The sequence below is a fragment of the Prinia subflava genome, unplaced genomic scaffold (assembly GCF_021018805.1).
Source record: "Prinia subflava isolate CZ2003 ecotype Zambia unplaced genomic scaffold, Cam_Psub_1.2 scaffold_47_NEW, whole genome shotgun sequence".
Classification (NCBI taxonomy): Eukaryota; Metazoa; Chordata; class Aves; order Passeriformes; family Cisticolidae; genus Prinia; species Prinia subflava.
Genome location: NW_026961001.1, coordinates 268989 through 295272, shown reverse-complemented (window position 1 = coordinate 295272; position 26284 = coordinate 268989). Strand labels below are relative to the sequence as shown.

The following is a 26284-nucleotide window of genomic DNA, read 5'->3' as shown; positions in this document are numbered from 1 at the left end:
AAACTCTCCCCAACACCCCCCAAAGTGTACCCGAAGTGTCCCCAAGGTGCCCCCAGTGCCACCAACAGCATCTGGGACGGATACGGGGACACTGCTGGGGGTCACTGGGTCCTGGCAGGGTAAACCAGGGTCCTCAAAGGTCCCAGTACCATACCAGAGGGGTTCCAGTGTCCCCAGGGGCGTCCCTGCTATCCCCAACCGCCCCGCAGAGCTGCCGCCCCCACCCCAGTTGCTTCCACCCCACACCAAAACCGCTTTATTGCTTTCATTCCCTTTATTTATTCCTTTTATTCCCGTTATTCACTCCCTTCATTCCCTTTATTCCTTCTCCCTTTTCCCGCCATTGCGGCTCCAGGCCCGGCTGCCCCCATTGCCGTGGCAACGCCGCTCCCGGCCCCCCATCGCCATTGGCTGTTCCGCTGGGCTCCGCGAGCGCTGATTGGTCGAGAGCAGAGAGGGCGGGAATGAACCCAGAAGCGCCCTCGCTTGTTGCCATATCGACCCGGCAGCCCGGTTCCCATGATAACTAAATCCCGCCCCTTCCGCACTCCCATTGGCTGCTATGCCAGAACAGGAGCGCTGATTGGCTGGGGATCGAGGGGGCGGGACTAAAAGCGAAACTAGGCCCAGACCAGTAGAGCGTGAACTGGCAGCGCCCCCAAAAGCACTCCAGGGCCTGAACTGGGACCAGAGCCTTTAACTGGTCTGGGAGCTGCAGTGGTCACTCAGATGCTCACCACTGGCCCATACTAGTCTGTACTGGTCCATACTGGTCACTCAAAGGCCCAGCACAGTATGGACCATGGGTTCATACTGGTCTGTACTGGTCACTAGCTGGCCTAACACTGGCCCATACTGGTCTGTACTGGTCCATACTGGTCACTCACACACCCGGCTCTGGTCCATACTGGTCCATATCAGTCCTGATCCATCCCAGTCTGTCACACGCCCGGCACTGGTCTATACTGGTCCATATTGGTCTATACTGGTCCATATTGGTCTATACAGGTCCATACTGGTCTGTACTGATCACTCACACACCCAACACTGGTCTATAGTGGTCTGTACTGGTCCATACTGGTCATTCACACGCCCAGCACTGCTCCATACTGGTCCGTACCAGTCCGTACTGGCCCGTACTGGTCTCCGGCCGCACCCCGGCCCCCGTGGCCTCGCCCGCGGTCGGCGCGGTGAGTTTTCATGTGCTCGCCCAGGTGGTGCTTGAGCTTGAAGCGCTTTGGGCAGCGGGCGCAGGCGAAGGGCCGCAGGCTCAGGGTCAGCAGGATGTGTCGGTCGCGCTTGGGCCGTGCTGCAAATCGCTTCCCGCAGGCGCAGCCAAAGCGCTTCCCGTCGGCCGGCGCGGTGCCCAGCTTCACCGGCGCGTGTGCCGGCTGCCCGCCGCGCCGCGGCAGCTCGTTACCATGCAGGTCCACTGGCGTCCAGCCGGGCAGCACCGGTGGCTCGGTGGGCGGTGGGATGTCCGGCGTGGTGGCTGTGGCGGCAGCCGGCTCAGGTTTGATGTAGAAGATGGCGGGTGGGTCCGGTGGCATGGGCAGAGCGGCGGCGGTGGCAGTGTCTGGCGGGAGACGCTTGTGGTCTTTGTCATCGTCATTGTCATCGTCACCCCCCACACGGATCTTGAGGATCTCCTGGGATGGCAGGGACGGGGATGTGGTAGTGGCCACGTGGAGCTGGAGGAGCTCCTCAGTGGTGGCACAGGTGGCCCAGGAGGAGGAAGGGTCATTGTCACCGTGGACTGTCACAATGTCACCGTGGATTGTCCCACTGTCATCATGGATTGTCACAATGTCACCATGGATGGTCCCATCACCACCATGGATCGCCCTGATGTCACCATGGATTGTCCCCTCAGCATCATGGGAACCCCACGATGATGATGATGAAGGTCCTTTTCCGCCACGGTTGAGCCGTGGGGCCGTGGGGCCACCATGGAGGGTCCACAAGGAGGGAGAGGATGATGAAGATCTTTCTCCACTGCGGTTGGCACGTGATGACCCACTGGGACCACGGATGGTGCGTGACGATGACAATGGAGACCCTTCATGACCATGGCTGGCCTTTGATGACAATGAAGCTCTTTCTTGGCTGTGGTTGGTCTGCAATGATGACGACGATGAAGGCAAAGACCCACCATAGCCATGGACGGCCTTTGATGATGATGATGACGGTGAATGCCCATCAAGACCACGGATGGACTCATCTTCATCATGGACATTCCACAATGATGATGGCCCGTCACGAACACGAACAGTCCTTGACAATGATAATGAAGACCCTTCATGACCACGGATGGTCCGTAACGATGATGATGATGATGGCAAAGACCCATCAAGCCCATGGATGGCCCTTAAAGACCCATCATGATCATGGATGGACCCATCAAGACCACAGATGGACTCATCTCCATCATGGATGTTCCATGATGACAAAGACTCTTCACGACCATGGATGGCCCTTGATAAAGATGACGACTGAGATCCTTCCTGGCCGTGGCTGACCCACAATGAAGACGAAGATCCCTCATGGCCATGGACAGCCCTTGAAGACCCATCAAGCCCACGGATGGACTCGTGACCATCACAGATGTTCCACAACGATGATGACCCATCATGACCACGGACATTCCTTGATGATGATGATGATGATGATGATGATGACAATGACCCATCTGGACCACGGACATTCAATGACAATGCTGATGCCTCATCATGACCGCGGACATTCCTTGATGATGATGATGATGATGACCCATCAGGACCGCGAACATTCAATGATGATGCTGAAGCCTCATCATGACCACAGACATTCCTTGCTGATGTTGACGCTGATGACCCATCATGACCATGGATGTTCCTTGCCGATGTTGATGCTGACGACCCATCATGACCACTGACGTTCCCTGCTGATGCCAATGCCCCACCACAACCATGGCCAGCCCTGGCCCCCTCCAGCTCCCTCAGGATCTGCGAGCACCGCTCCACCACGTGCCACATCTGCAGTGCACTGGCCACCAGCAGGTGGCCAGGCAGCGCCTCTGCGGCCACGGTCAGCCGGCCGCAGTAGATGAGCTCCAGCAGCCCCTCAAAGGCACCAGCGTCGACAGCGGGAGGCAGCGCCAGGCGTGGCCCGGCGTGCAGCAGCAGCTTGTCATGGAAGAAGGGCGAGGCAGCCGCCAGCACGCTGCCATGGGCGGCGAAGACGCGGCCGCCGGCATGGACAGCGACGTCGCAGAACTTGCCCTGCAGCCGCAGGCGGTTCAGCGAGTCCAGCAGTGCCGGTGCATGCCGCGGGAATGAGATCCGCACCCGGCCTGGTGCCATCACCCTGCGGGGACGTGGCGGGCCACCTGGGCCAGGCTGCTGGACAGGGGGAACCAGCTGACCCCTGGAGTTGACCTGGTCACTGGGTCCTAAGTTGACCCTATTGGGTGCCCAATTGCCCTTTTGGGTGCCCAGTTGAGGGATGCCTAGTTGACCCCTGGGATGGCCAGTTGACTCTTGGATTGACCAGTTGCCCATTGGAGCTCCCAGGTGACCCTTGTGTTGACCTCTTGGTCCGTGGGTGCCCAGTTGACCCTTGGGGTGCTCTGTTGACCCCCTGGGTACCCCACTGACTCCTTGGTTTGACCACTTGACCCTTGGACTGACTAGTTGACCCACGGACTGACCTCTTGCCCAATGAATGTTCTACTGGCCCTTAGATTCTTCTAACCCTAACCCTTTTGACTCTTGGGTGCCCAGTTGCCAAGATCCACCTTGGGGATCCAGTTAATCCTTGTGTTGGCCACCTGACCCTTGGCTTGACCCTTTGGGTTGGCCACTTGACCTCCTGGGTGCCCAGCTGACCCTTGGGTACCCCACTGACCCCTCCCTTGCCCATAGGGTGCCCTCTACTGGCCCAGAGGACTTCCCGCATCCCTGATCCCCCCCACCCCTAACATCCTCCCCTGGGACCCCCAAAAACCCCCCAAGACCCCCCCAAATTCCCCCAGAACCTCCCAACCCCCCACAACCCTTTGTGACCCCCCCCTCAGGACTCATCATGGACTACCTGAAACCCCCCAGGGCCTCTCTAAATCCCACCCAAGACCCCCAAAACACCACCTGGGACCCTCAAACCCCACCCTGAACTCCCTCTCAAACCCCCCCAGATCCCTCCTGCGACTCCCCAAATCCCCCTCAGGACCCTTTGGGACCCCCCAAATCCTACCCAGCACCCCCAGAATCCCACCCAGGGTCCCCTGGGAACCCCAAATCCCTCCTTGGACCTCCCAGGACACCACAAATCCCTCTCAGGACCCCTGTAATTCCCCCAAAATTCCCCGTAGAATCCTCTAGGACCCCCCAAATCCACACCAAACCCCCCGCGACCCCCCCAAACCCCACCCAGGACCCCTCAATTCCCTTTGGGATCCCTCAGTTTTCCCCCCAAATCCACCCCGGACCCCCCAGGACCATCCGGGACCCCCCCAAATCCCGCTCAGGACCCTCTGGAAATCCCCCAGGATCCCTTCAGACGCCCAAGTCCACACCGGACTCCCCCCTCCAAATTCCCCCTGGAACCCTCCAAGAGCCCCTAGACCCCCCCAAATCCTCCCCGGGATCCCCCAAAACCCCTCCTAGAACCTTCCAGGACCTCTTGGGACACCTCAAGCCCCACCCAGAACCGTTCGGGACCCCGAAAACCTTCCCGGGACCCCCCAAAATATCCCTCAGAACCCTCCAGGACCCCTCGGGACCCCTCAAACCCCACCCAGGAGCCCTTGAGACCCTCTGCGTCCCGCCAAAACCTCCCCGAGACCTTCCGGGACCCCTCAGGACCCCCCTAACCCCACCCAGGACCCTCTGGGACCCCCCAACCCGCCCCGGGCCACTCACCCGCAGCCCCGCCGCGGCTCCGAGCGGTGACGTCACACCGGAATGCACCGCCTCATCCGGCGTGACGTCACTGGCCAAAACACGCCCCCCTCCGTCTCCTTCCCCTCCCCCAACGGCTCGGGACATTTGGGGACATTGGGGGGATCTTGGGGACACGGGGTGACATCGGGGCCACGTCACTGCCCCCTCCTTGGTGTCTTCAACCCTCCTCCGGTGTCACCAAAGCCATTCCTGGTGTCCCCACGTGTTCCCAACCCCGTCCAGGTGTCCCCAGATCTGTCCCCGATGTCCCCAGTGTCCCTGATCCTGGTGTCCCCAGGTGTCCCCAACCCCTGTCCTGGTGTCCCTAACCCTGTCCCCAGTGTACCTCAGTGTCCCCAAACCCTGTCCTGGTGTCCCCAAACCTGTCCCAAATGACCCCAGTGTCCCCAGTGCTGGTTTTGGTGTCCCCAGCTGTCACCAACCCTGTCCCCGATGTCCCCAGGCGTCCTCAACTGGATTCCAAACATCCCCAGATGTCCCCAAGCCTGGTCCAGATGTCCCCAACCTTGTCCTTGATGTCCCCAGGTATCCCCAACCCCTGTCCTTGTGTCCTCTGGTGTCCCCAAATCCTGGTCCGGTGTTCTGAGCTCTGTCCCTGATGTCCTCAGGTGTCCCCAACCCTGTCCCCAATGTCCCTAATCTCCTCAGAGCCAGTTTTGATGTCCCCAGGTGTCCCCAAAATCTGTCCCCAGGTGTTTCCAGTCCTGGTCTTGGTGTCTCTTGGCGTCCCCAACCCCAGTCCCCAATGTCACCAATATCTCCAGGTGCCCCCACGGCAAATTTGGATTAAAAGTTGATTTTTCACAGAATTCCCAGTTTTTAATGCCCCAATTTGGGATTTTAAAAAGTTGGTTTTCCAGGAAATTCCCATTTTTATGCCCCAAAATGGGATTAAAAATTTATTTTCCAGGAAATTCCTGGGACTTATGCTGTAAAACTGGGATTTGTCTGGAAAACCTACTTTTATCCCAATTTGAAGCAATAAAATTCAGGAATTCGCTGGGAAACCTTTTTTTTTTTTTTTTTTCCTAAATCTGAGGCATTAAAAGCACTGAATTTGCTGAAAAATCAAATTCTTATCTGAATTTGAAGCATTAAAACCTGGGGATTTCCTGAAAAATCAAATTTTTATCACAATCTGAGGGATTTCGGCGGGTCTCGGGTCCCGATTTTGGGGATTTCCATGGAATTCCGGAATTTTGGGGGTTTCCCATGGAGTTCCCGGGATTTTCGGGGGTCCCACCCCCTCCCCTGCTCCCCCGTTCGGTTTCTAATAACACAGCCCGCCCCGCATTGGCCACGCCCCTTTCTCCAAGCCGACCACATATCCCGGGGCGGGTCCTGAGGGGGGGGGGGGGGTCGTGTCTGGGCGGAGATAAATGGGGTCCTGGAAGGGCAAAACGACCCCTTGGCAGGGTGAGTGGGGCTCCTGGTAGGGTAAATGAGAACCCTGAGGGGCATTTCCCTGTCCCAGTGATGTCACCCTAAGAATTCCTGTCAGGATTTGCGACAATTTTAATGAAAATTTCCCAAATTTGTCTCTAATCTCGTCTGAGGAGGGGAGAGGGGGCAAGTGACACCAATGGTGTCCCCTGGTGGCTTCACCGCTCTTCATGGCGTCACGGCAGTGACATCACTGTCCCCTCAGCAGCCTCGGGATGTCCTCGATGGCTTTTTGGCACCGCTCAGCCACCACACGGCCACGGGGGCCACAGGGGCCACCAGGGCAACTCGAAAGGAGCCTGCGGATGTCCCCAAGTGTCCCCAGCAGGTGACACGTGGCCAGGCGGGCACTGGCATCCCACAGCCGCTCGGTCTCGGCCACCGCGGCCTTCAAGGCCTCGGGGACATCAGCGGATGCCTCCCTTGTCCCCTCCAGTGCGGCCTCGATGTCCCCCAGCCGGCGCTGCAGCTCCTTGGGGAACGCCCTGGCTCTGTCACACTTGGCCACCAAGCTCTTCAGTGGCCCCAGGGCCACCTCCGCCCGCTGTCCCCTCCTGTTGGCTGCCCCTGCCTGGCTGGAGGCCACCACGGCCTCTTCCCTGGCCTTGGCAGCTGCCATCACCTCGTCGGCAGCTGCTGCCATCCTTGCCTCGTGCTTGGCCAGCACCGAGTCCACCTTGTCCTCAGTCAGGGCCACTGGCAGCTGCCAGGCCGTGGCCACCAGGTTGTCCTCAGCTATCCACCAGCGGGTGTCCTTGTCCTGCAAGTCCCCAGCCAGTCTGGTGGCAGTGGCCTTGGCAGTGGCCTCGGTGGTGGTCCTGTCCCCACAGGCATCACAGAGCTTGGTGGCCTCCTCAGTCAGCTGGGCCCAGCTGTCACCAAGCGCGGCCACTGAGTCCCGCCAGGTGCTGGCCTCGGCTGTCACATGGGCCCAGGTGGCCCCTGGGGTGGCCCCGAGGGTGGCCAGGGCCTGGCCCAGGTAGGTGACACCGCGGTGGTGCAGGGTGTCTCGAAGGTGACAAATGAATGTCCCCAGGGCCGCATGCAGGGACCCTGGGGACACGGCCAGCAGCACATCCCCATCCGGCCCGGCCACAGTGGCGGCCAGCTCACCCAGGGTGGCCACCACGGCCACCAGCCGCTCCAGCACCTGGGAAGGGGACAGGGGAGGTGGCAGGGACCACGTGGCACCAGTGGCCTCCTGGGGTGGCCCCTGTGCCCTCCCAGGGTCCCCTCTGTCCCTTCCTGGAGGGCTCAGCTGTCCTCTCTGTCCCTTTGTCACCCCCTCGTCCTCTCTGCCCATCCCCTGCTGTATCCCCCTGCCACCCTCAGTCCCCTCCACCCCTCTGTCACCTCCCCCCCTTCTCCCCACGCCCTCCTGTTCCCTTTCTGACCCTCTGTCCCCTCTGCCACACCCTTGGCCCTTCAACCCCTGGTCCCCCTCTGTCACGCCCCCTTCCCCTTTGTCTCCGCCCTGTCCCCTCTGTCACCCTCCGTGTCCCTTCTGCCACTCCCCTGTCCCCTGCCGCCACCTCCCGTGTCCCCCCGTCCCCTCCCGCCCCTCCGTGCCGGGATTGTCGCACCTCGCGGGGCTCCATGGCCGCTGGGGACACTCCGGGGACACTCCGGGGGGATGCTGGCGGGAGGGAGACACTCTGGGGACACTCGGGGAACACGCGGGAATGCGGCGTGGCCGTGGGGGGGGAGCAGGAAGAGGTGACGTCACCTCCCCGGCCACTCCCCGCCCACGCCCGCGGGGCCATCGTGAGGTCCCCAATGGCCCCCTGAGTGTCCCCAACCCCCAACGGGACCCCCCTTGTCCCCAGCAAGCTCCCAGGGTCTCCCCGATGTCCTGTTAGGGACACTGGGGACACACTGGAGTCCTGTTGGGGACACTGTGGGAACATCGGGGACATCGTGGTGACCCAAAACGCGACAGAGGACGTCAGGGTGGTCCCGGTGTCCCCGAGGGAAGGACACAGGGGAGTCCCCAAGGTCCTCCGGGGTGTCCCCGTGCCCCGGCGGTGACAGTGCCTCCCCCGTGTCCCCGCCCTGTCCCTACCCCTGCCCCGCCAGCGCCCCCTGGGCCACCTCCAGCCTCCGCACCACCTCCTCGTGCCCCTCCCCCGATGTCCCCAAGGTCGCCGCGATGTCCCCGAGTACCCGGGTGGCGTTGGGGAACCCCTGTCCCCGCGTCCCCCACGGCGTCACCTCCCTGTCTCGGGTGACAGCGGCCACCAAGGTCTCCAGTGCCAGCGTCACCTCTTCCAGCCGCCCCAGCACAGCCGCGGTGCCCTCGTTGGTGGCCGCCGCGGCCTCGGCGCTGGCCCTGGCGGCCACCACCCGCCGGGCGCGGTCACGGAGGCGCCGGGCCATGTCCCGCTGGTGGCCCGCGGTGGTGGCCAAGTGATGCCGCGATGTCCCCAAGCCCCGCCGGGCCACTTCGCAGGACAGGGCCACTGCGGCCAGGGCCAGCAGCAGGTGACCATCCTCGGCCACCCCCAGGGCAGCACGAGCCGAGTCCAGGGACACTGTGGGGACACGGAGACACCACACAGGTGGCACCAGGGACAGGGCAGTGCCACCAGTTCCAGCCCAGTACCACCTGCCCCGTTCCAGCCCAGTGTCACAAGTCCTGTCCCAGTGTCACCAACCCAGTGCCACCACTTCTGTCCCACTGTCACCAAACGAGTGTCACCAGCCCGGTGTCCCCAGCCCAGTCCCATCCCACTGTCTCCAGTCCTGTCCCAATGTCCCTATACCAGTGTTCCCTGTTGTGTCTCAGTGCCCCCAGTTCCACCCCAGTGTCCTCAGTTCTGTCCCACTGTCACCACCCCTGGCCTGTGCCACTGCCCCATTGTCCCCAGAGCAAAGTCTTCATCCCAGGGTCACCCCAGTGTCCCCAGTGACACTCATGGCATCAGCCCAGTGTCCCTAGTCTGCTCCCAGTGTCCCCCCTGGGGCAGGGGAAGGTCTGAACTGGTCGATACTGGTCTGAACTGGTTCATACTGGTCCATGCTGGTCAGAAATGGTTTATACTAGTCTGGGCAAGGGGAAGTCTCTGGTGATCTGTACAAACTCATACTGGTCCAAACTGCTCCATACTGGCCCATACTGATTTATATCGCTCTATACTGGTCTGTACTGGTCCATACTAGTTTTTACTCATGCACAGCCGCACACAGCACCATCAGTCCCACGGCCAGCCCATGCCCGGTCTGGAGCCCAACTCATCTAAACTGGTCTGTACTGGTCTATACTGCTCCATACTGGTCTATACTGGTCCTTACTGGTTTTTACTCACGCACGGCAGCACACAGCACCATCAGCCCCACGGCCAGCCCGTGCCCAGCCCGCAGCCAGAGCTGGCACCACCGCGCCCGTCGCTCCTCGCGCTCCAGCGCTGCTGCCGCCGCCTCAGCCACAGCGGCCACCTGCCGCAGCTGCTCCGGGTCCTCATCCCCAAGGGTCCCCAGGGCCACTGCCGGGGCCACCATGTCCTCCAGGGCCACCTCCAGCTCCCTCAAGGCCACCTGGGCCTGACCCAAAGCATCCTCAGCCTGGGCCAGAGCTGCAGGAACGCTGTCCGGTGTCCCCAAGGCCTCGGCCAGGGCCACCAGGGCCTCCAGGGCCCTGCGTCTTGTGGCCACTGCTGGGGCCACCTCAGCAGGGAGGGCAGGGTGGGACACCTGGGGATAGGAAAGGGGGGTCAGGCTGGGTGGGGTAGGGTTTGGAGGGTACCAAGGGCTTTTGGAGGTTCTGGGTGGGGTTTAGAGGATTCTGGGGGGGCTTGGGAGGCTCCCAGGTGGGGTTTGGGGGGTTCTGGAAGGGTTTCTGGGGTCCCAGGTGGGTTTTGGCGCCGTTTTGGGGGGTTTTGGAGGGTCATGAGGGGTCTTCCGGGCTTCTCAGGTTAAGTTTTGGAGATCCTGAGGGGTCTTTTGGGGGCCCTGGGAGCATTTCAGGGGGGTCCTGGAAGGGTTTTGGGAAGTCTCAGCTGGGGTTTGAAAATTCAGGTGAGGTTTGAGGAGGTCCCAGTGTGAGGTTTTGGGGGTCCCTGGTGACATTTGGGGGGGCCCAGGTGAGGTTATGGGGCTCCCAGATGAGCAGGGGAAATCGAGGGGAGACAGCCCAGGGGGGATAGGGTGGACACGGGGCCAGGGGAGGCCCAGGTGAGGCTCCTGTGGAATTTGAGGGGGGTGCCCAGGTGAGGTTGGGAGGTGCCCAGGTGTCCCAGGTGAGGCCCCAGGGAGGTTTTGGTGTTCCCCGGTACCCAGGAGAGATTCTGGGGCGTTCAGTCTGAATCTCCCCAGGAATCTGGAGTCTCCCACACCACCTTTTCCCCCTCCCCACCCCTCTGAACTCCACAGACTCCGGAACTTTCCACTTCCCTTTTCCCTCCCGGCTGCACCCAAAGCCCTGTGGGTTCCCAACCTTCAACAAAACTCCCCCAAATCTCCCCAAACCCCCAAATTCCCCCCAAATCCTCCCAAAAATCCCCTCAGTTGCCCACTGGGGGTGGCCCTGGGGGTTTTGGGGCTCCCACCTTAGGCTCTGTCACCGTCCCCATCATGGAGCTCTGAGCACCGAGGGCATCGAGGCTCGGAGGAGGGAGGGCCCCACGCCCTGACCCTCCCCCAAGGGGCAGAATTCACCCTGCAAGGATCTCAGTGACCCTTTCGGGGCCGGGTTTAACCCCTTGGGGCCCAGATTGATCCCCCAGGGCTCCATTTCCCCTGCCAGGATGCCACTGACCCCCTCAGGGTCCTGATTTACCCTGCCAGGGCCCTGATTTACCCCCATTCCACCTTTCAGTACCCCTTTTAACCTCTCAGGACCCCATTTGTCCTTCCAGGACCCCACTCACCCCTTTCAGGACCATGTTTATTGCCGCACAACCCTGATTTACACTCAATAGGCACAATTGGCTCTGCCAGGACCTCAGGGACCCTTTCAGGGCCCAGATTTATCCTGCAGGGCTCCATTTCCCCTGCCAGGAGCTCACTGACCCCCTCAGGGCCCTTTCACCCAAACCAGGGCTCTGATTTACCATGCCAGGACGCTGATTTGGAATTTTTTTTTTGGGATTCCTTTTGGGGATGCAGCAGCATTTGGGGTCTGGGATTTGGGATTGTTTGGAGATCCAGGATTGGAGATCTTTGAGGACTGGATTTGGAGGATCCAGAAGGATCTGGCATCTGGGGTTTTTCGAGGTCCAGGATTTGGGATTTGAGGTCATTTGGGATCCTTCCTTGGGATCCAGAAGGATTTTGGCTCATTTGTGATCCAGGATTTGGGATTTGAGATCATTTGGGATCCTTCCTTGGGATCCAGCAGGATTTGGGATAATTTGGGACCCGAGAATCCCCGGATGTCCCCAAAGAGTCGGTTTGATTCCCTCCCCCGCCCCTTTCCGGCACCCCAGGCACCGCCCACTTCGGTTTCCTTCCAGGCCCCGCCCCATTAGTTACAGGCCCCGCCCACTTCTAGTCCATCTCAGGCCCCGCCCGTTTCCCACGCCCCAGTTCCTTCCCCTGCCGGCCATAACCAGGCCACGCCCCCTCCTCTGCCATTAGCTGCCGCCCACAGGCCCCCGCTTCATTTTCCAACGCCTCTTTCACGGTGCCCCTAAGAACCCCGGCCTCTCCCCGCCCCGCCGCTTCCCATTGGCCGTCCAACGCAGCCCACGCCCTTGATTGGTGTGGCTACAAGACCGACCGGCGTTGATTGACAGGCTCCCCGCAGCGGTGGCCGCAGAGGGGCGAGCCAGCTCGGTGAGTGGACGGTCCTGGGCGCACTGAGGGGGGATAATGGATCGGGGGGGACCCAGCGCTTTGGGGGTCCTCGCTAAATTGGGGGCGTCCCAGCTGATAACAGGGGAAGGACAGGACCGAGCCCCGAGGGAACACCCGGTGCTGGGGACCCCCTGTGCCCCCACAGTCCCGCTCTAGCCCCTCCACTCCCGGCGCTGTTCCCGGGGGGTGAAAGGGGAGGGCCGAACCCCCGGGATGGGTGGGGGCCCCCACCTCACTTGGGTTTGGTTCGTTCTTCCCAACTCTAGGGAAAAACGACTTTAGGAGTTTTCTGCCAGAAATCTCTCCCCTCCAGCACTCAGCCAAAGAATTTTGGGGCGGTTTTTCCTTCTTCGGGGAAATCAAAGCACTGATGCTCCAAATTCGGGCTAGGAGAACTGACGGCTTTGCTCGGACTCGGTGGCAGCGAACACGCAGCGCTGGGAAAGGCGGGCCGGGAGGTGCGGAGAACTTTGTTGGTGTTTGCAGCTCGATGCCGCCTCGGGCCCGGGCCCGTGCCAGGGCTGTTCCTCATCTCCGCCTTTCCCCTCACACAGCCCGGGGGGCGCTGAGAGCGCGGGCCGAGGCTGGGCCGTGTGCAGAGCCCGGGGCTGGCTGTGTGCGATTGGCTGATTGTGGCGTCAGTCGTGGTTGTGCGGCGCTGATTGGGCAGAGCGGGGAGCAGGCCGGGGCCGGGCCCGCCCCCCGGTGGGCCGTGTGGCAGCAGAGGCGCCATTGGCGGAGCGCGTGTGCGGGCCCGGGAGCGGCGGCAGCGGCCGGAGCCCGGTGAGGCGGCGGCGGAGCTCGGAGGCGGCCCCAGCGCAGGTGGGAGCCGCGCTGGCTTCTGGCGGGGCTGGGCCATGGCTGCGGGCGGAGGGGGCGGCAGGGGGCTGTGGCGGCTTCCTTGTGCCGTGTGGGCGCCGTGTTGGCCGTGGCCTGAGGGCGCTGCGGGAGCGGCTGCCCGCGCTCTCCTTCCCGCCGGGGCCTGGGCAGGAGCCGGGGCCTGAGCAGCGCTGGCTCGTCCCGGTTCGTGTGGGTAGGACGGAGGTGGCTGCCGTGTGGCCGGGAGCGGGCGGGAAAATCGCCGTCGCCAGAGGTTTGTGTGGCCAAAGGAGACGGAGGAGTCCTGTAAAAGTGACTTCATTGATGACCAAAGGGAGAGGCCATGCGGCATTTTCCATGGGGTGTCTGCAATTGTTTGAGTACGCAGCCTCCTTTTTATCCAAATTTTCCCTTCTACATCTCTCTCCCTTTGCCCAGTGGCGAAGGTCCTTGGAAAGTTCAGACTTCCCGATCCTCCTCCTGCATGTGCTCGTTAATCTGAACCCCCCTTTTATCTAACATCTGATATTCATGGCTCTGTTCAGTCTTTGTTTTTCTTCTCGATGTTCAGGAATTTCGCAGGACCTTGTCTGAGCAGCAGTCCGTGTCAATTAGTAACATTTTCTGAAACTGATGATTTCTCCCGTTCCTTCCTTATCTCCAAGTCCCTGGCCCTATCTCCAAGCAGATTCCCTCACTGACTCTGTTTTTCCTTCCTGGGCCCTCTTTGGTTTTGGGATTGTTCTCGGTGCCCTCATTCCGTGTCCTTTTGTAGGCGTTGGTGGCTCAGGAGGCCTGGCTGCCACCTGCATCCCCTTGCTCAGCTGCTGAATGAGCTGCACTCAGCAAGGTGTGGTGCATGGTCAGAAGATGAGAGTTGCTGCAGCACAGGAGAGGAGAAAGAGCCTTCGTTGAAGCCCTGGTGTGCCAGGGAACCACGAAACCGTGTCCCATTGCCATCCTTTGCACGTTTGGACTGGAACATGAGCTGCTTTCTTATTTCCTTTGTTATCTGTTTCACCACTTTTTGGTTGTCATCTCCTTGCCAACCGGATCCTGAGTCATTTAATTTTCCACACTGTCTTCGTCCTTCTGCTTATAGATAATCTGATCCCATCCCATGGTGAAATGTTGTGTTCTTCGTTTGAGTGGATTGTTTGGCCAGCCTCAGGAGCTGGATCTGTGTGGTTGGTTCTTATTTCGAGGCCATCTTGTAATCTAATGATGCCATTGAAATGAGAAATGGGTTCTCTGGCTCGTGATGTGAATTTGTTTGGGTTCCCAGGGGCTGCTCCATGGTGTTGTAGGATTTGTTGTGATGGCCGTTCATCTTTTCCCCATTTTTGGGCACTCCCTCCAGCCACGGCTGCATCAATTGATCTCTTTTCTCTAATTCCGTCATCACATCCTTGGGTTCCCAAGTGATTTCTCTGAGCTTGTGGTAGCACAAACAGCCCAGTGGTGCAATGCTCCCTGTATGCCACAGACAGTGGCAGCACATGTTGGAGTGGGGAGAGGGATGATTCCCCCCAGTTATTGGAGTGAAGTTTTCCCAACATTCTCCATTTGCAGTTTCCCTTTGCAGCTGCACCAATTTCTGTTGAACAGTCAGATATCTTCATTAGTTTTCTCTTTTTCCCTGGGGCTGCCCACACTTCTGGGTTCACTTCAGCCTAGGCCTTGCCAGACATTTGACACAAAGGTCTCACAGAACGATCCTCTGTTTTACCTTTTACAATATGAATTTTCATTCCTAATTTAGCCATCCAATCCCCTCCCAGTAAATTACAATCACAATTAGGATGAAATAAAAATTCATGTATTTCAAACCCATCCCCCACATCTTCTAATAGTGGTTGAATAGAACACAACCACTCATCTTTCCCACTTATCCCCTGAATGATCAAAGACATTTTTGGCATTTTCCCCGTTAGCTCTGAGATCCAGAGTGGCTGGAGAGGCCCCTGTGTCTGTGAGGAAAGGCTCCTGTGGATCCAGAGCCCCCCTGGATGTTCTCCAGGGCTGCAGTGTGGTGGGTCCCTGGTGTGATGGGAGCTGTGCCAGCCCTCCCAATGCCTGTGCATGCAGGGCTGGCCTTGCTGGTGCTGAGGGTGCTGCTGTGTGTGCTTGCAGTGTCCTTGTGGCCTGCAGATGGAAGCTGCTTCCTTGCCAGGGGCTGTTTGGGTGGGCTCTCCCCTGCCGAGGAGGGCAATGCCTGTGCCAGGTGCTTGTGGCCGAGCCCATCCCCTGGGTGCTGGGGCCCCCTTGGGCCCTGGGGTTGATCCCTGGGGGTCTGTAGAAACTGTGCCATGGCCTTTGCCTTCAGCTTGGCCTTTTCCTCCTCCCTTCTTGCATTCATTCCCCTGCTGTGCCTTTGTGAGCCACTGCTCCAGGGGCTTCTTGTGTCCTTCCTGCAGCCCCCCTGAGTGCCTGTGGGTGCTCATCGTGTGACAGCTGCTGAGCTTTCTGCAAAACCATTCCTTTCTCCAGTGAGGCAAATCAAATCCTTAAAATATTATCTTTATCCTTCCCTGTATAATTCACATTTCCCAGATGTTCGTTCCTCCTGCTGGTCCCTGTGCTCCCCCTGCCCTGCCCAGCCCGTATTCCAGAGGTGGTGCCTGTTATGGAAACTGGAGATACAAAGGATCTGAATCACCTGGAAAATTTTGAGCATTACACCCTGCTGAAAAACATCCCAGTCCTCAATATTTTTCTCTTCTTCCTCTTTTCCGTCATTCTTTTTCTTACAACGCACATTCCTCCTGCTGCTTCTTGCCTTGACCATATTCCTGCACACTCCCCTTTAGCCTAACCCTTCCCAGCACACCAACACCATCCATCCCCTGTTGTCTAAATCCCTTCTCCACTTCTCTTATTGCCCCCTGGGTGTCCATGTCCTTAATGACCTCTGGAAGAACGATTCCTTGTGAAGGCTGACCTGAAACAGAGACTGGACAGAGCTAGAGACTAAAGTAGGTTGTTTATTGAAAGGCCTTAAGTGTACACCTTGGCCAGGACAAGAGCCTGACCAGGGCTACATTCAAGGTGGACTTAGAATGGTCACAACATGGATGACCAGTCCCAAAGTCCTACACTTGAATACGTTTTTGTTCATTTGCATATTAGGTCGGGATGTATCATGCTTCTTGTTTCTCTCTTCAGTCCACTGTTGTTTATGCTTTTGTGCCTGAAAATTGTACTCATTGTCCTTGGTCTTCAGCAGCAAAAGGATTTGTTTTGTCTACCTGCTCTGTAAAGAGGGCTTACTAACACTTAATGTGAGGATCAGAACTAGAACCCTTGGCAGCACAGAATCTGAAAAAGATGAAGGCTAAAACTTTGTGCAAATTACCTCAGTATTCTCCCTAGGGACTTGTCAGAGATAGTTTGGGATCTTCATCCCTTTGGCCAGGAGCCCTTCCTGGCTTTCCCTTTTGCACTCTGCATGGGTGCCCTGCCCTGTTTCCTCCCTGAAGATGCCAGTGTCCTCACTGATGAGATTTTCAGTGCTCTCTCCGTGGGGACTCTTCCCAGCCCCCCTGATGTGTCCCTCGTCTGTCTCCTGGACACTCTCGGGTCCTCAATCAATCCCCGGTGCCGCCGCCACCCAAGGGAGCCGATCCCCCAAAGTGGGTGAGGCACCTTCAGCTCCACTCCCTGCCCGCTGCCCCGGGGGGTGAAAGGAATTCTGGATAAGCCCCAAGGTGCATGGGAAAATTCACATCACCAGAGGATTGTGTCCACAAAGAAGACAGAGGAGTCCTGTAAAAGTCATTTCATTCCTAAAAAAAAGGGAGAGGCCATGGGACATTTCCTGTGGGGTCTCTCCAATTGTTGTAGGATGCAGCCTTCTTTTCATCCTAATTTTCCTGGCTCCATCTCCCTTTTCCCTTTCCCCATAGGCTGAAGTACTTGAGAGGTACAGACTTCCCAATCCCCCTACTACTTACCTCCCTTAATATGCACCCCTCTTCTGTATAGGTAATGATATTCAGAGCTCTGTTCAGTCTTTGTTGTTCTTGTCGAAGTTCATGAATTCAGCAGGACCTTGGCTGAGCAGCAGTCTGTGTGGTCAGTTAATAACATTTTGTGGCACTGATGGCTTCTTCTGTCCCTTCCTTATGTACAAGTGCCTGTTCCTATCTCCAAGCAGACTGACAGCCTCTGTTTGTAAAGAAACTTTCCTCTTCTTCCTTTCCTGGGAAGGAAGTGGGGAGCGAGTGCGGGCGGGAGCGGCCGAGAGCCCAGCGCTGCCCCAGCCCGAGCTGCCCCAGCTCCATGGCTGCCCCTGCGGGGGGATGCTGTGGGTTTGGGGGGAAGAGGGAGGCGGCAGTGGGTGCTGGGCCTGGGGGCAGGAGGAGAAGGGAAGGAGGAGCAGTGCTGAAGAACAAAGTGGTCAAACAGTGCATGTGGGAGGAGAAGGTGGGATTGTGCAGGAGAAAGATGAATGGTGTAAGGAAGAGTAGGGACACAGAAGAAGGAGGAAGAGGAGACACCACAAGGTTCCACCCCTCCCTGTATCTGCAGCATACCCCCAGCCCCAGGAGCGTTGCCCCCCCATATGCAGCAGGGGACCGGGGAGGGGTATCCACGATTTTCACAAGGGTGAGTCGTTGTGTTTCTGAGCTTTATGAGGTTAAATGTTGGTGGTTTGGGTTTTTTGCAGGGGCTGAATCTTTATGTTTTATAAGAGGTTTTGGCCGAGTCTTGATGTTTGGGGAGTTTTTGATCTGTGTCTTGATGTATGGAGGATTTTTGAGCAGAATCTTGGTGTTTTGGAGGTTCTTACAGATACAAGGTGCCAATGACTTCCTGATGTGAGATGGGGCACAGAGGAACCCCCAACCTAAGGCACTCTCTTCTTGTTTTCTCCCCAAACCAGGATTTTTCATTCCCAAGGAGTGTCGAATGGAGGAGGAGGAAAAGCCCCAGAGATCCCGCCCGAGGAGGGGCTGCAAACCCAGCGCAGGGAGCTGTGAGGAGGAAAGACCCCCCCTGTGCCAGGAGGGCGGCTGGAGATGCAGGCAGAGCTCAGAGCTGGGGGAGAAGCCTGATGGGGGGGAGAAGCCCCACAAGTGCCTGGAATGTGGGAAGGGCTTCAGATACAGGTCCGACCTGATCTGGCACCAGGTGATCCACAGTGGGGAAAGGCCCTACACCTGCTTGTAATATGGGAGGAGCTTTGGGTGGAGCTGCAACCTGAGAAAACACCAGAGCATCCACACCGGGGAGAGGCCCTAGGAGTGTCCTGAGTGTGGGAAGAGCTTCTCCAGTAGCTCTGACTTGACCAAACACCAACAGAGACACCACTAAGGGTGGTGAGTGCCCCGAGAGCAGGAAGAGCTCCGTGCGCTGCTCCAGCTCTATCCCCCATGGGAGGATCGGTGTTGGATGATCCCCATGATCCCCGTTGGGCAGAGCCTTGGTGATCCGTGGTCCTGGTGATCCCTGTTGGGAAGACACCTGGGTGTGGGGGCTCCACATCTTCCTGTCTCCCTTGGGCTCCTGGATAAACACAGGGGCAGGAGTATCCTGGTGTCTCTGCAGGACTCCCAGGGGCACCAAGTTGGAACAGCAGGAACAAGCAGAAATTCCAGGCTGGTGGATGAGATGTATCAAAAACTCTGCAGTGGTATCTGGAACTGTGGCTGGAACTGTGGGACATCCAGGCAGGACAGGGGGTGTGGGGCTACAGCGTAGCAGAACACCGAGAGCAGTGCACAAGAAGCGGTGGGGGCTCCAGCAGGGGCAGGAGAAGGCAGGCTCAGGATTCCTGGACACAGGAGCAGATGGTGGTTGATTTCCTAGGACTGGACTCCAGTGGTGACAGGGAATTCTCCCCACAATAAGCATCAACTTGATTCTCCTCCTTCTGATGCCAAGAGCAAGAGAGAGCTGCTGCCCCCAGCCCTGTCCTTTACCTGCCCCCAAAACCTGCAGTTTCTTCCCCCTGTGAGAGAAAACTCCCAGAGACAAAAGAAGTGTAGCCAGGTGCTACAGTCCTCTCCTGTGGCAACTTCCTTTACTTTTTGCTTAAGTACCCATAAGTACTATATGGAGCAGTTTATATTGAGTATTATCATGCAGCACTTACAGGATGGCCAGGGTATCAGACCCAGCCAGCATGGGTTTAGGAGGGGTAGGTCATGTTTGACCAACCTGGGCTCCTTTTATGACCAAGTGACCCAGCTGGTGGACGCAGGAAAGGCTGCGGATGTTGTCTATTTGAATTTCAGCAAGGCCTCTGACACTGTCTCCCGCAACATACTCCTGGAACAGCTGGCAGCCCATGACTTGGACAAGAGCACTCTGTGCTGGGTTAGGAACTGGCTGCATGACCGGGCCCAGAGAGTGGTGGTGATGGTGCTGCATGCAGCTGGTGGCCAGTCAGCAGTGGTGTTCCTCAGGGGTCTGTGCTGGCGCCAGTTCTGTTTAATATTTTTATTGATGACATGGACAAGGGTATTGAATCTTTCATTAGTAAGTTTGCAGACAACACTAAGCTGGGAGCGTGTGTTGACCTGTTGGAAGGGAAGAGGGCTGTGCAGAGAGACCTGGAGTGGTTGGATGGATGGGTGGAATCCAATAAGATGAGTTTAATAAGTTCAAGTGCTGAGTCCTGCATTTTGGCTACAATCATCCCCTGCAACATTATAGGCTGGGCATGGTGTGGCTGGACAGTGCTCAGGCAGAAAGGGACCTGGGGGTGCTGGTGGCAGCAACTGAACAGGAGCCAGCAGTGTGCCCTGGTGGCCAAGAAGGCCAATGGCACCTGGCCTGGATCAGGAATGGTGTGGCCAGCAGGAGCAGGGAGGTCATTCTTCCCCTGTACTGGGCACTGGTTCAGCCACACCTCGAGTGCTGTGTCCAGTTCTGGCCCTTCAGTTTAGGAAGGACGTTGGGACGCTTGAGGAGGAGGCAACGTCCAGAGGAGGCAATGAAGCTGGTGAGGGGCTTGGAACACAAGCCCTATGAGAAACAGCTGAGAGAACTGGGGTTGTTTGGCCTGGAGGAGACTCAGAGGTGACGTTATTATGCTCTACAGCTTCCTGAAAGGTGGTTGTAGTCAGGTGGGGGTCGGTCTCTTCGGACAACACCTGACAGAATGAGAGGGGACAGTCTCAAGCTGCGTCAAGGAAAATATAAGTTGGATATTAGGAAGAAGTTTTTCACAGAGAGAGTAATAAAGTACTGGAATAGCCTGCCTGGGGAGGTGGTGGAGTCGCCATCCCTGGATGTATTTAAAAAAAGAATGGATGTGGCACTCGGTGCCATGGTTTAGTTGAGGTGTTACAGCACGGGTTGGACTCGACGATCAGGAAGGTCTCTTCCAACCAACTAATTCTGTGTGATTCTGTGTGATACCCAGTAGTTAATTTCCTAGCAACTTATGGAAAAAAACCGTATGAGTAAAAAAGAAACAAATCTAACCCCCAGATCATGAAACCCTCAGCCAGGCCAGACACAGAAATCCTTTTCTCTTGACCTTGATTTGCTTTTTATTTTCTCTTCATCTGAAAACACCTGATGTTTGGGGTCAAAATAAAGACATTGAACTAAGACATGGGTGAAGACATGGGGGGGGACATGGACATGGTGAGACAAACATGGAGAGTGACATGGGGACACATGGACATTGAGGGGATGTGGCCATTTATGGGGATATGGGGGGACACGAGCACAGATGGGGGACAATGACAGGGATGGAAACGTGGTGAGGAGACAGCCCTGGGTGAGGACATGGTGGGACATGGCCAGTGACATGTGGAGACATGGCCATGGCCGGTGCCATGGGGGGAACTTGCAGGGGTTGTGGGGGATACTGAGTTTGAGGGAGTTGAGGGTTCCTGGGAGGGACTTGGGCCTTGCTGAGGGCTTTGGGGACCCCAGGCCCAGCGGCTCCGGCTGCGCTGGGAGACCCTGGCGGAGGTTGTGGGGCAGCTGCTCAAGGACCTCCTGACCTGGACCTCCCTCTGGGCATTGCGGTCCTGGAAGGGAAGGAAGGTCCTTGTCTCCAGGAGGGAAATCCCAGCAGCCCCAGGGTGTTGGGGGCAGCTGAGAGGCCACAACAGGGAGGGAAAAGCCAGACAGAGCTGTCCCCCTACAGAACTGCACCCCAAAAATTCCCCAAACTCAGGGATTCCTCCCAGAAAATACCTGCCAGGAGGTGGCTGAATGAAGTAAAAGAGGGGATGGGACCCCCAGATGTCATTGGAACGGGTCCCACTCCTTCTTTCTAATCCCCGGGATGGAGCCAAGGCGGTTTGGGCTGGAGCAGCACTGGACTCTTGGCCCAACCTTGGCATGTCCCATGAGCCCCCTCCTCAAATTTCCTTGGCTGCCTAGAAGGGTCCCAGTGCCTTTTGGGGTTTGCTGATTGCCGTGTCTGGTTTCAGGTGCCTCCCAAGGAGTCCCCATTGTGGGATGACATGGCGGGGACACACGGGGGTCCGCATTCCTGATCCACTCTGGGGCCTATTCTGCCCTGCCCCCCAGCAATCACAGTCCCTTTCTGATCCATCCCTTCCACCCCTTCCCCCATGTGAAAAATGCGAAATGATTAATTCATGTTCTTATAGTTAATGAAATATTATTGAAAACTATAAAACTGTATATATATGTGTGTTCTATGAAAATGTAAGTTTCAGGACACCCTGTAACATTTTGTTAAACCAAAATTATGAAAAAGCAGGCGCCACCCCAGAAACTCACATTCAGAAATAGACAAAAGGTTTACCGGAAACCGGCAGTCTCCTGGAGCACCGGGAGGAGACCCATCAAGATAAGGCGGCAGAACCATCAACGGTTCCTGACTACTCCCTCTCTGATCATCAAGCATCATCATCCATATCTCGACCATTCATCAGCCATAAGGATCTATAGAAATTGGACATTAACATATGAACTGAGAGAAAGAACTCTTTCCAGCCTGGTCGGAGACACCCTTGAATTTGAATAGCTAGCCAGGAAACAAAGGAAATATGGGGAAATATTGCTGAGGGCAGAATAAAGTGTATAAAACCTTAGCCTCGAACCGGGCAAATTTGTGAACCGAAGGGGAGGCAGCAGACGGCCATGTTCTGTGTCTTACGGTTCACCCTTGGCATTTTCCCGGGAAAAAGACTGTCAAGTATCTCCGCTGTTGGTGGGTTTACCGAAATTCTCTAATTCGATCTTTGTTAATAAACCAAATTATTATTTTAATTAGAATATCGTATTGGCATTTATAACACCTCACAGCTCCGCAGTTCCTGATCCATCCCTTCCATCCCTTCCCCCACAGCTCCGCAGTTCCTGATCCATCCCTTCCATCCCTTCCCCCACAGCTCCGCAGTTCCTGATCCATCCCTTCCATCCCTTCCCCTCTCGGACAAAGCCGCCATCCCCGCCTGCTCCCCGAGCCCGCCCCACAGCGCCCCCTGCAGCCGCGGGGGGATCATCGCCCCTGCCCCGCCCACCGGGAGCCACCAGCGCCCCTGCCGGCCGTGCCCGGAACTGCACCAAAGGGGAAAGGGCCGCGCTCAGGGAAGTGTTCCTGGCTTCTGCTTCTGGTTGTTATTGATGCTGGGCTTGGGATTGTTTGTTTGCCCGGTTATACACACCAGTACAGAACTGCTATTCCTATTCCCATACCTCTGCCTGAGAGCCCCTTCATTTTCAAAATTATAATACTGGGAGGGAGGGAGTTTGCAGTCTTCATTCCAAGGGAGGCTCCAGCTTTCCCTGGCAGACACCCGTCTTTCAAACAAGGACAAGACCATTCTCTTAGTTATGATATAAAAGTTAGTTATAATATAAAAGTTATAATGGTTATAATATAAAAGCATTTTAGCATTCTGCAGTCTCTTAAGATTTTGCTAAGGCCTACAATATAATATCAATTTATTACACTGCCTTTTCTGTCGGCTATATGGTGCACACACAAACTGATAGATTGTTATACCAAAAAACACCTGCAAGGAATTATAAATTGTACCATATCAAAATCATTGTGATCAATAACAATGTGCAAAAGCCGATACATGAATACAAAAGCCAATATTGTATTGTCAATATTGTTATTTCTATTTATAACCCGGCTCTGTTGCCTCTCTTGCAAGGCACTGAGGGTGTTCATTCACTTCCTGTCCCCGTGTCCCTGAGTGTCCCCAGGTTTGCCTGAGTATCCTCAGAGTGTCCCCAGTGACATCAGCTCAGGAATTCCCATCAGGATTTGGGACAATTTCAATGAAAATTCTCAGAAAATTCCCCAAACCTGTCTCACATACTGTGCAGGGAGGGGGGAGGGGACAAATGACACCAGTGATGTCCCCAATGGCATCATTGCCCCGATGATGTCACAGCAGTGACATCAGTGTCCCCGCAGCAGCCTCGGGATGTCCTCGATGGCATTTTGGCACCGCTCAGCCACCGCACGGCCACGGGGGTCACGGGGGCCACCGGACCCAACATCGGGATTCCAAAGGAGGTCATGGATGTCCTGAAGTGTCCCCAGCAGGTGACGCGTGGTCAGGCGGGCGCTGGCCTCCCACAGCTGCTCGATCTCAGCCACCACGGCCTCCAAGACCTTGAGGACGTGGGAGGTCACCTCTCTTGTCCCCTCCAAGGTGGCCTCGATGTCCTCAAGCCGATCCTGGAGCTCCAAGGGGAGCAGGGAGGCTCTGTCACACATGACCACCAAGCGCCCCAGCAGACCTCGGGCCACCTTCGCCCGCTGTCCCCTCCTGGTGGCTGCCCCTGTGTCACTGAGCCTGTTGGTGGCCTCTTCCATGGCCTTGGTGGCTGCCGCCACCCGGGCCTCGTGTGCGGCCACCAACAAAGCTGCCTTTTTTTCGGCCCGGGACAGTGGCAGCTGCTGGGCCGTGGCCACCAGGTCATCTCCAGCTGTCCCCTGGCTAGCGGTCTTGTCCTGCAGGTCCCCAGCCTGAGCAGGGATGGTGGCCTTGGCAGTGGCCTCGGTGGTGGCCTTGACAGTGGTCTCCGCGGTGGCCTTGGCAGTGTCCTTGGCCGCGTCCTCCCAGTTGTCAAGGAGATCGGCGGCCTCCTCAACCAGCCAGAACCAGCTGTCCTCGAGTGCATCCACCAACCCCCGCCAGGCACCGAGCGCAGGTCTCACATCGGCCTGGGTGTCCCACAGGGTGGCCCTGAGGGTGGTCACGGGCTCGCCCAGGGAGGCAACATCGCTGTGGTCCAGGGTGTCATAGAGGTTCCAGGTGAATCTCCTCAGGTCTTCACACAGGGACCTTTGGTACAGGAGCGGCCACGCGCGCCTGGGTGGCACGGTCACTGTGGCTGCCAGCTCACCCAGGGTGGCCACCGCATCTACCTGCGCCTTCAGCAGCTGGGGTGGGGACAGCGGAGGTGGTAGGGATCTCATGGCACTTGTGGCCTCCTGGGATGGCCCCTGTGCTCTCCCGGGGTCCCCTTTGCCCCACCCTGGAGGGCTCAGGTGTCCCCTGTCACTTTGACATCACCTCCTTACCTCTGCCACCCCCATGCAACCACCGCTGTCCCCCCCGCCCACCACCCTCGGCTTCCCCCACCCCTCTGTCACCTCCTCACTTCCTCCAACGCCTTCCTGTCCCCTTTACGACCCTCTGTCCCATCAGCCACCCCCTGTGTCCCCCCTGTCCCGTCTGCCACCGTTCGTGTACCCTCTGTCCCCTCCCGCACCTCCCACGCCGGGATTGTCGCACCTCGCGGATGTCCATGGCTGTTGGGGACACGGTGGGGACGCCTTGGGGACACTCCGGAGGGCGAACAGGACCCGGTGACAGTCGCGGACAGGCGGGAATGCGGCGCGGCACGCCGGAAACAGGGAAAGGTGACGTCGCCGTCCCGGCCCCGCCCCTCCGCCCGCTGGTACACCGCGAGGTTCCCAATATCCCGCTGAGTAACCCCAATGTCACCCTGACTGTCCCCAAGAGGCCTCGACATCCCCCCCATGTCCCCAGCAAGGCCCAAGTGCCCCTCGATGTCCTGCTGGGGACACTGCGGGGACATCCCACGCCTCATTCATGGCCCTCCAGGCCCCGCCCAGTTTCGTTTCCTTTCAGGCCCCGCCCCATGCCCCGCCCCCAATCCCTTCCCCGCCCATCCGCGCGCTCCCGTTCCCGCCACACCCCGGCCGCTCCTCCCCATCCCCCCATTGCGCGCCGCTCCCGGGGCCCTTCCCCCATTCCCCGCCCCCTTCCCAATCCCCGCCCCCGCTCCGCCTCGCCGAGATCCATTGGCCGCGCAGCGCGGCCCCGCCCCCTGGGGCGTGTCTACCAGAGCGACCGGCGTTGATTGACAGACTCCGGTCAGCGGCGGCCCGGGGGGGTGGAGCCAGCCCGGCCCCGGCGGGGCCCAACGCGGCCCGTGGGCTCGGGAGGGGCTGGGGACGTGCGGGGGAGGGGTTCAATCAATGGGCGGGGCCGGGGGTGCCGAGAGGGGGGCGTGGTGAGTGGGGAGGTCCCGTGGGTGGGGGAGGAGCGGTGAGTGGGGGGTCCTAGCGCACACGGGTGGGCTCTTGGAATGGAAGGGGTCCCAGCGCTTTGGGGGGGGTCGGTGAAGGGGAAGGGCAGTGAATGGGGGAGGACCAGTGCAGAGAAAATCATTCCATGACACGTGAGTTTTACTGGAATTTTCATAAACTTTATACAGTCTGAACCGACAGAAATCCATTGGTTTGATGTTCATTGCTTTCAAGTTGCTGAGTTGTTAGTATTTAGTTTCCTTTTGAAGCCTCATTTTTTTGCCTCTGCTGTTAATTAGGGGGGCACACCTGGATTTCCTTCTCAGCCTTTTCCAGACCAGGTGTCAGCAGCTATTCCCGGGGCAGTGTCTGGGGTGGATGTTGGTTGGTGTTTGCGGATGGTGGTTGATGTTTTGTTGATGGCTGCCCCGGGGGCTGCGCCCCGAGCCGGGGCCCCTTCCCAGCCCTCCCAGTCTGCCCATCCAGCCTGGAGCAGCAGCGAGGGCTTCACCCGGGACGGGAAAGAGGCGCTGCCGGGGGCCCAACCGCACTTGGGTTTGGTTTGTTCTTCCCAGCTCTGTGGAAAAACGACTTGGGGAGTTTACTGCCAGGAATCTCCCCACTCCCCCACTCAGCCGAAGAGGGTTGGGGCTTTTCCCTTTTTGGGGGAAATCAAAGCCATGCACTGATGCTCCGAATTAGGGCTAAGAGAACTGACGGCTTTGCTCGGAGCCGGTGGCTTCTGAACACGCAGCGCTGGGAAAGGCGGGCCGGGAGGTGCGGAGAACTTTGTTGGTGTTTGCAGCTCGATCCCACCTCGGGCCCGGGC

General features: G+C 58.0%; 4 protein-coding genes and 1 long non-coding RNA gene across 7 annotated transcripts; 1 reads left to right on the top strand and 4 right to left on the bottom strand.

Moving 5' to 3' along the window:
• Nucleotides 1–255: 255 nt before the first annotated feature.
• On the bottom strand, nucleotides 256–6299 carry LOC134565358 (hornerin-like). 2 transcript variants are annotated; one of them, XM_063424876.1, is made up of 2 exons: nucleotides 4899–6299; nucleotides 256–3380 (listed from the first exon to the last, which is right to left on the bottom strand). In XM_063424876.1, the coding sequence occupies exons 1-2, from the start codon at nucleotides 5022–5024 to the stop codon at nucleotides 1086–1088; spliced, it is 2421 nt and encodes an 806-aa protein (XP_063280946.1). In that variant the 5' UTR covers nucleotides 5025–6299; the 3' UTR covers nucleotides 256–1085. The 2 variants fall into 2 exon arrangements, with proteins under 2 accessions (XP_063280946.1, XP_063280947.1); XM_063424877.1 differs by having other exon boundaries at nucleotides 256–3377.
• A 138-nt stretch (nucleotides 6300–6437) lies between these two features.
• LOC134565380 (uncharacterized) lies at nucleotides 6438–8299 on the bottom strand. Its single transcript, XM_063424939.1, has 2 exons — nucleotides 7967–8299; nucleotides 6438–7533 (listed from the first exon to the last, which is right to left on the bottom strand). The coding sequence occupies exons 1-2, from the start codon at nucleotides 8297–8299 to the stop codon at nucleotides 6574–6576; spliced, it is 1293 nt and encodes a 430-aa protein (XP_063281009.1). The 3' UTR covers nucleotides 6438–6573.
• Nucleotides 8300–8430: 131 nt separating this feature from the next.
• LOC134565400 (uncharacterized) lies at nucleotides 8431–10997 on the bottom strand. Of its 2 annotated transcripts, none has more exons than XM_063424974.1 (3): nucleotides 10928–10997; nucleotides 9689–10073; nucleotides 8431–8914 (listed from the first exon to the last, which is right to left on the bottom strand). In XM_063424974.1, the coding sequence occupies exons 1-3, from the start codon at nucleotides 10952–10954 to the stop codon at nucleotides 8442–8444; spliced, it is 885 nt and encodes a 294-aa protein (XP_063281044.1). In that variant the 5' UTR covers nucleotides 10955–10997; the 3' UTR covers nucleotides 8431–8441. The 2 variants fall into 2 exon arrangements, with proteins under 2 accessions (XP_063281044.1, XP_063281045.1); XM_063424975.1 differs by having other exon boundaries at nucleotides 9689–9923; nucleotides 10928–10994.
• Nucleotides 10998–11946: 949 nt separating this feature from the next.
• Nucleotides 11947–22208, top strand: LOC134565414 (uncharacterized). Its single transcript, XR_010083901.1, has 2 exons — nucleotides 11947–12155; nucleotides 17881–22208. It is a non-coding gene; the product is annotated as an uncharacterized LOC134565414 (long non-coding RNA).
• A 559-nt stretch (nucleotides 22209–22767) lies between these two features.
• LOC134565387 (uncharacterized) lies at nucleotides 22768–25041 on the bottom strand. Its single transcript, XM_063424953.1, has 2 exons — nucleotides 24695–25041; nucleotides 22768–24339 (listed from the first exon to the last, which is right to left on the bottom strand). Exons 1-2 carry the CDS (start codon nucleotides 24707–24709, stop codon nucleotides 23350–23352), a joined length of 1005 nt encoding a protein of 334 aa, XP_063281023.1. The 5' UTR covers nucleotides 24710–25041; the 3' UTR covers nucleotides 22768–23349.
• Between the last annotated feature and the right edge of the window lie 1243 nt (nucleotides 25042–26284).

What these genes read in the sequence shown, in the direction of transcription:
- LOC134565358 (XM_063424876.1), bottom strand. Translation starts at nt 5,024, where the DNA reads ATGTCCCGAGCCGTTGGGGGAGGGGAAGGAGACGGAGGGGGGCGTGTT. An exon ending in GAGCCGCGGCGGGGCTGCGG is followed by an intron (nt 3,381 to 4,898) that starts GTGAGTGGCCCG and finishes CCCCCTGTCCAG; the next exon opens with CAGCCTGGCCCAGGTGGCCC.
- LOC134565380 (XM_063424939.1), bottom strand. Translation starts at nt 8,299, where the DNA reads ATGTCCCCGATGTTCCCACAGTGTCCCCAACAGGACTCCAGTGTGTCC. An exon ending in CGGCCATGGAGCCCCGCGAG is followed by an intron (nt 7,534 to 7,966) that starts GTGCGACAATCC and finishes TCCCCTTCCCAG; the next exon opens with GTGCTGGAGCGGCTGGTGGC.
- LOC134565400 (XM_063424974.1), bottom strand. Translation starts at nt 10,954, where the DNA reads ATGATGGGGACGGTGACAGAGCCTAAG. An exon ending in GGACGGTGACAGAGCCTAAG is followed by an intron (nt 10,074 to 10,927) that starts GTGGGAGCCCCA and finishes TCCTATCCCCAG; the next exon opens with GTGTCCCACCCTGCCCTCCC. An exon ending in GGTGCTGTGTGCTGCCGTGC is followed by an intron (nt 8,915 to 9,688) that starts GTGAGTAAAAAC and finishes GTGTCCCCACAG; the next exon opens with TGTCCCTGGACTCGGCTCGT.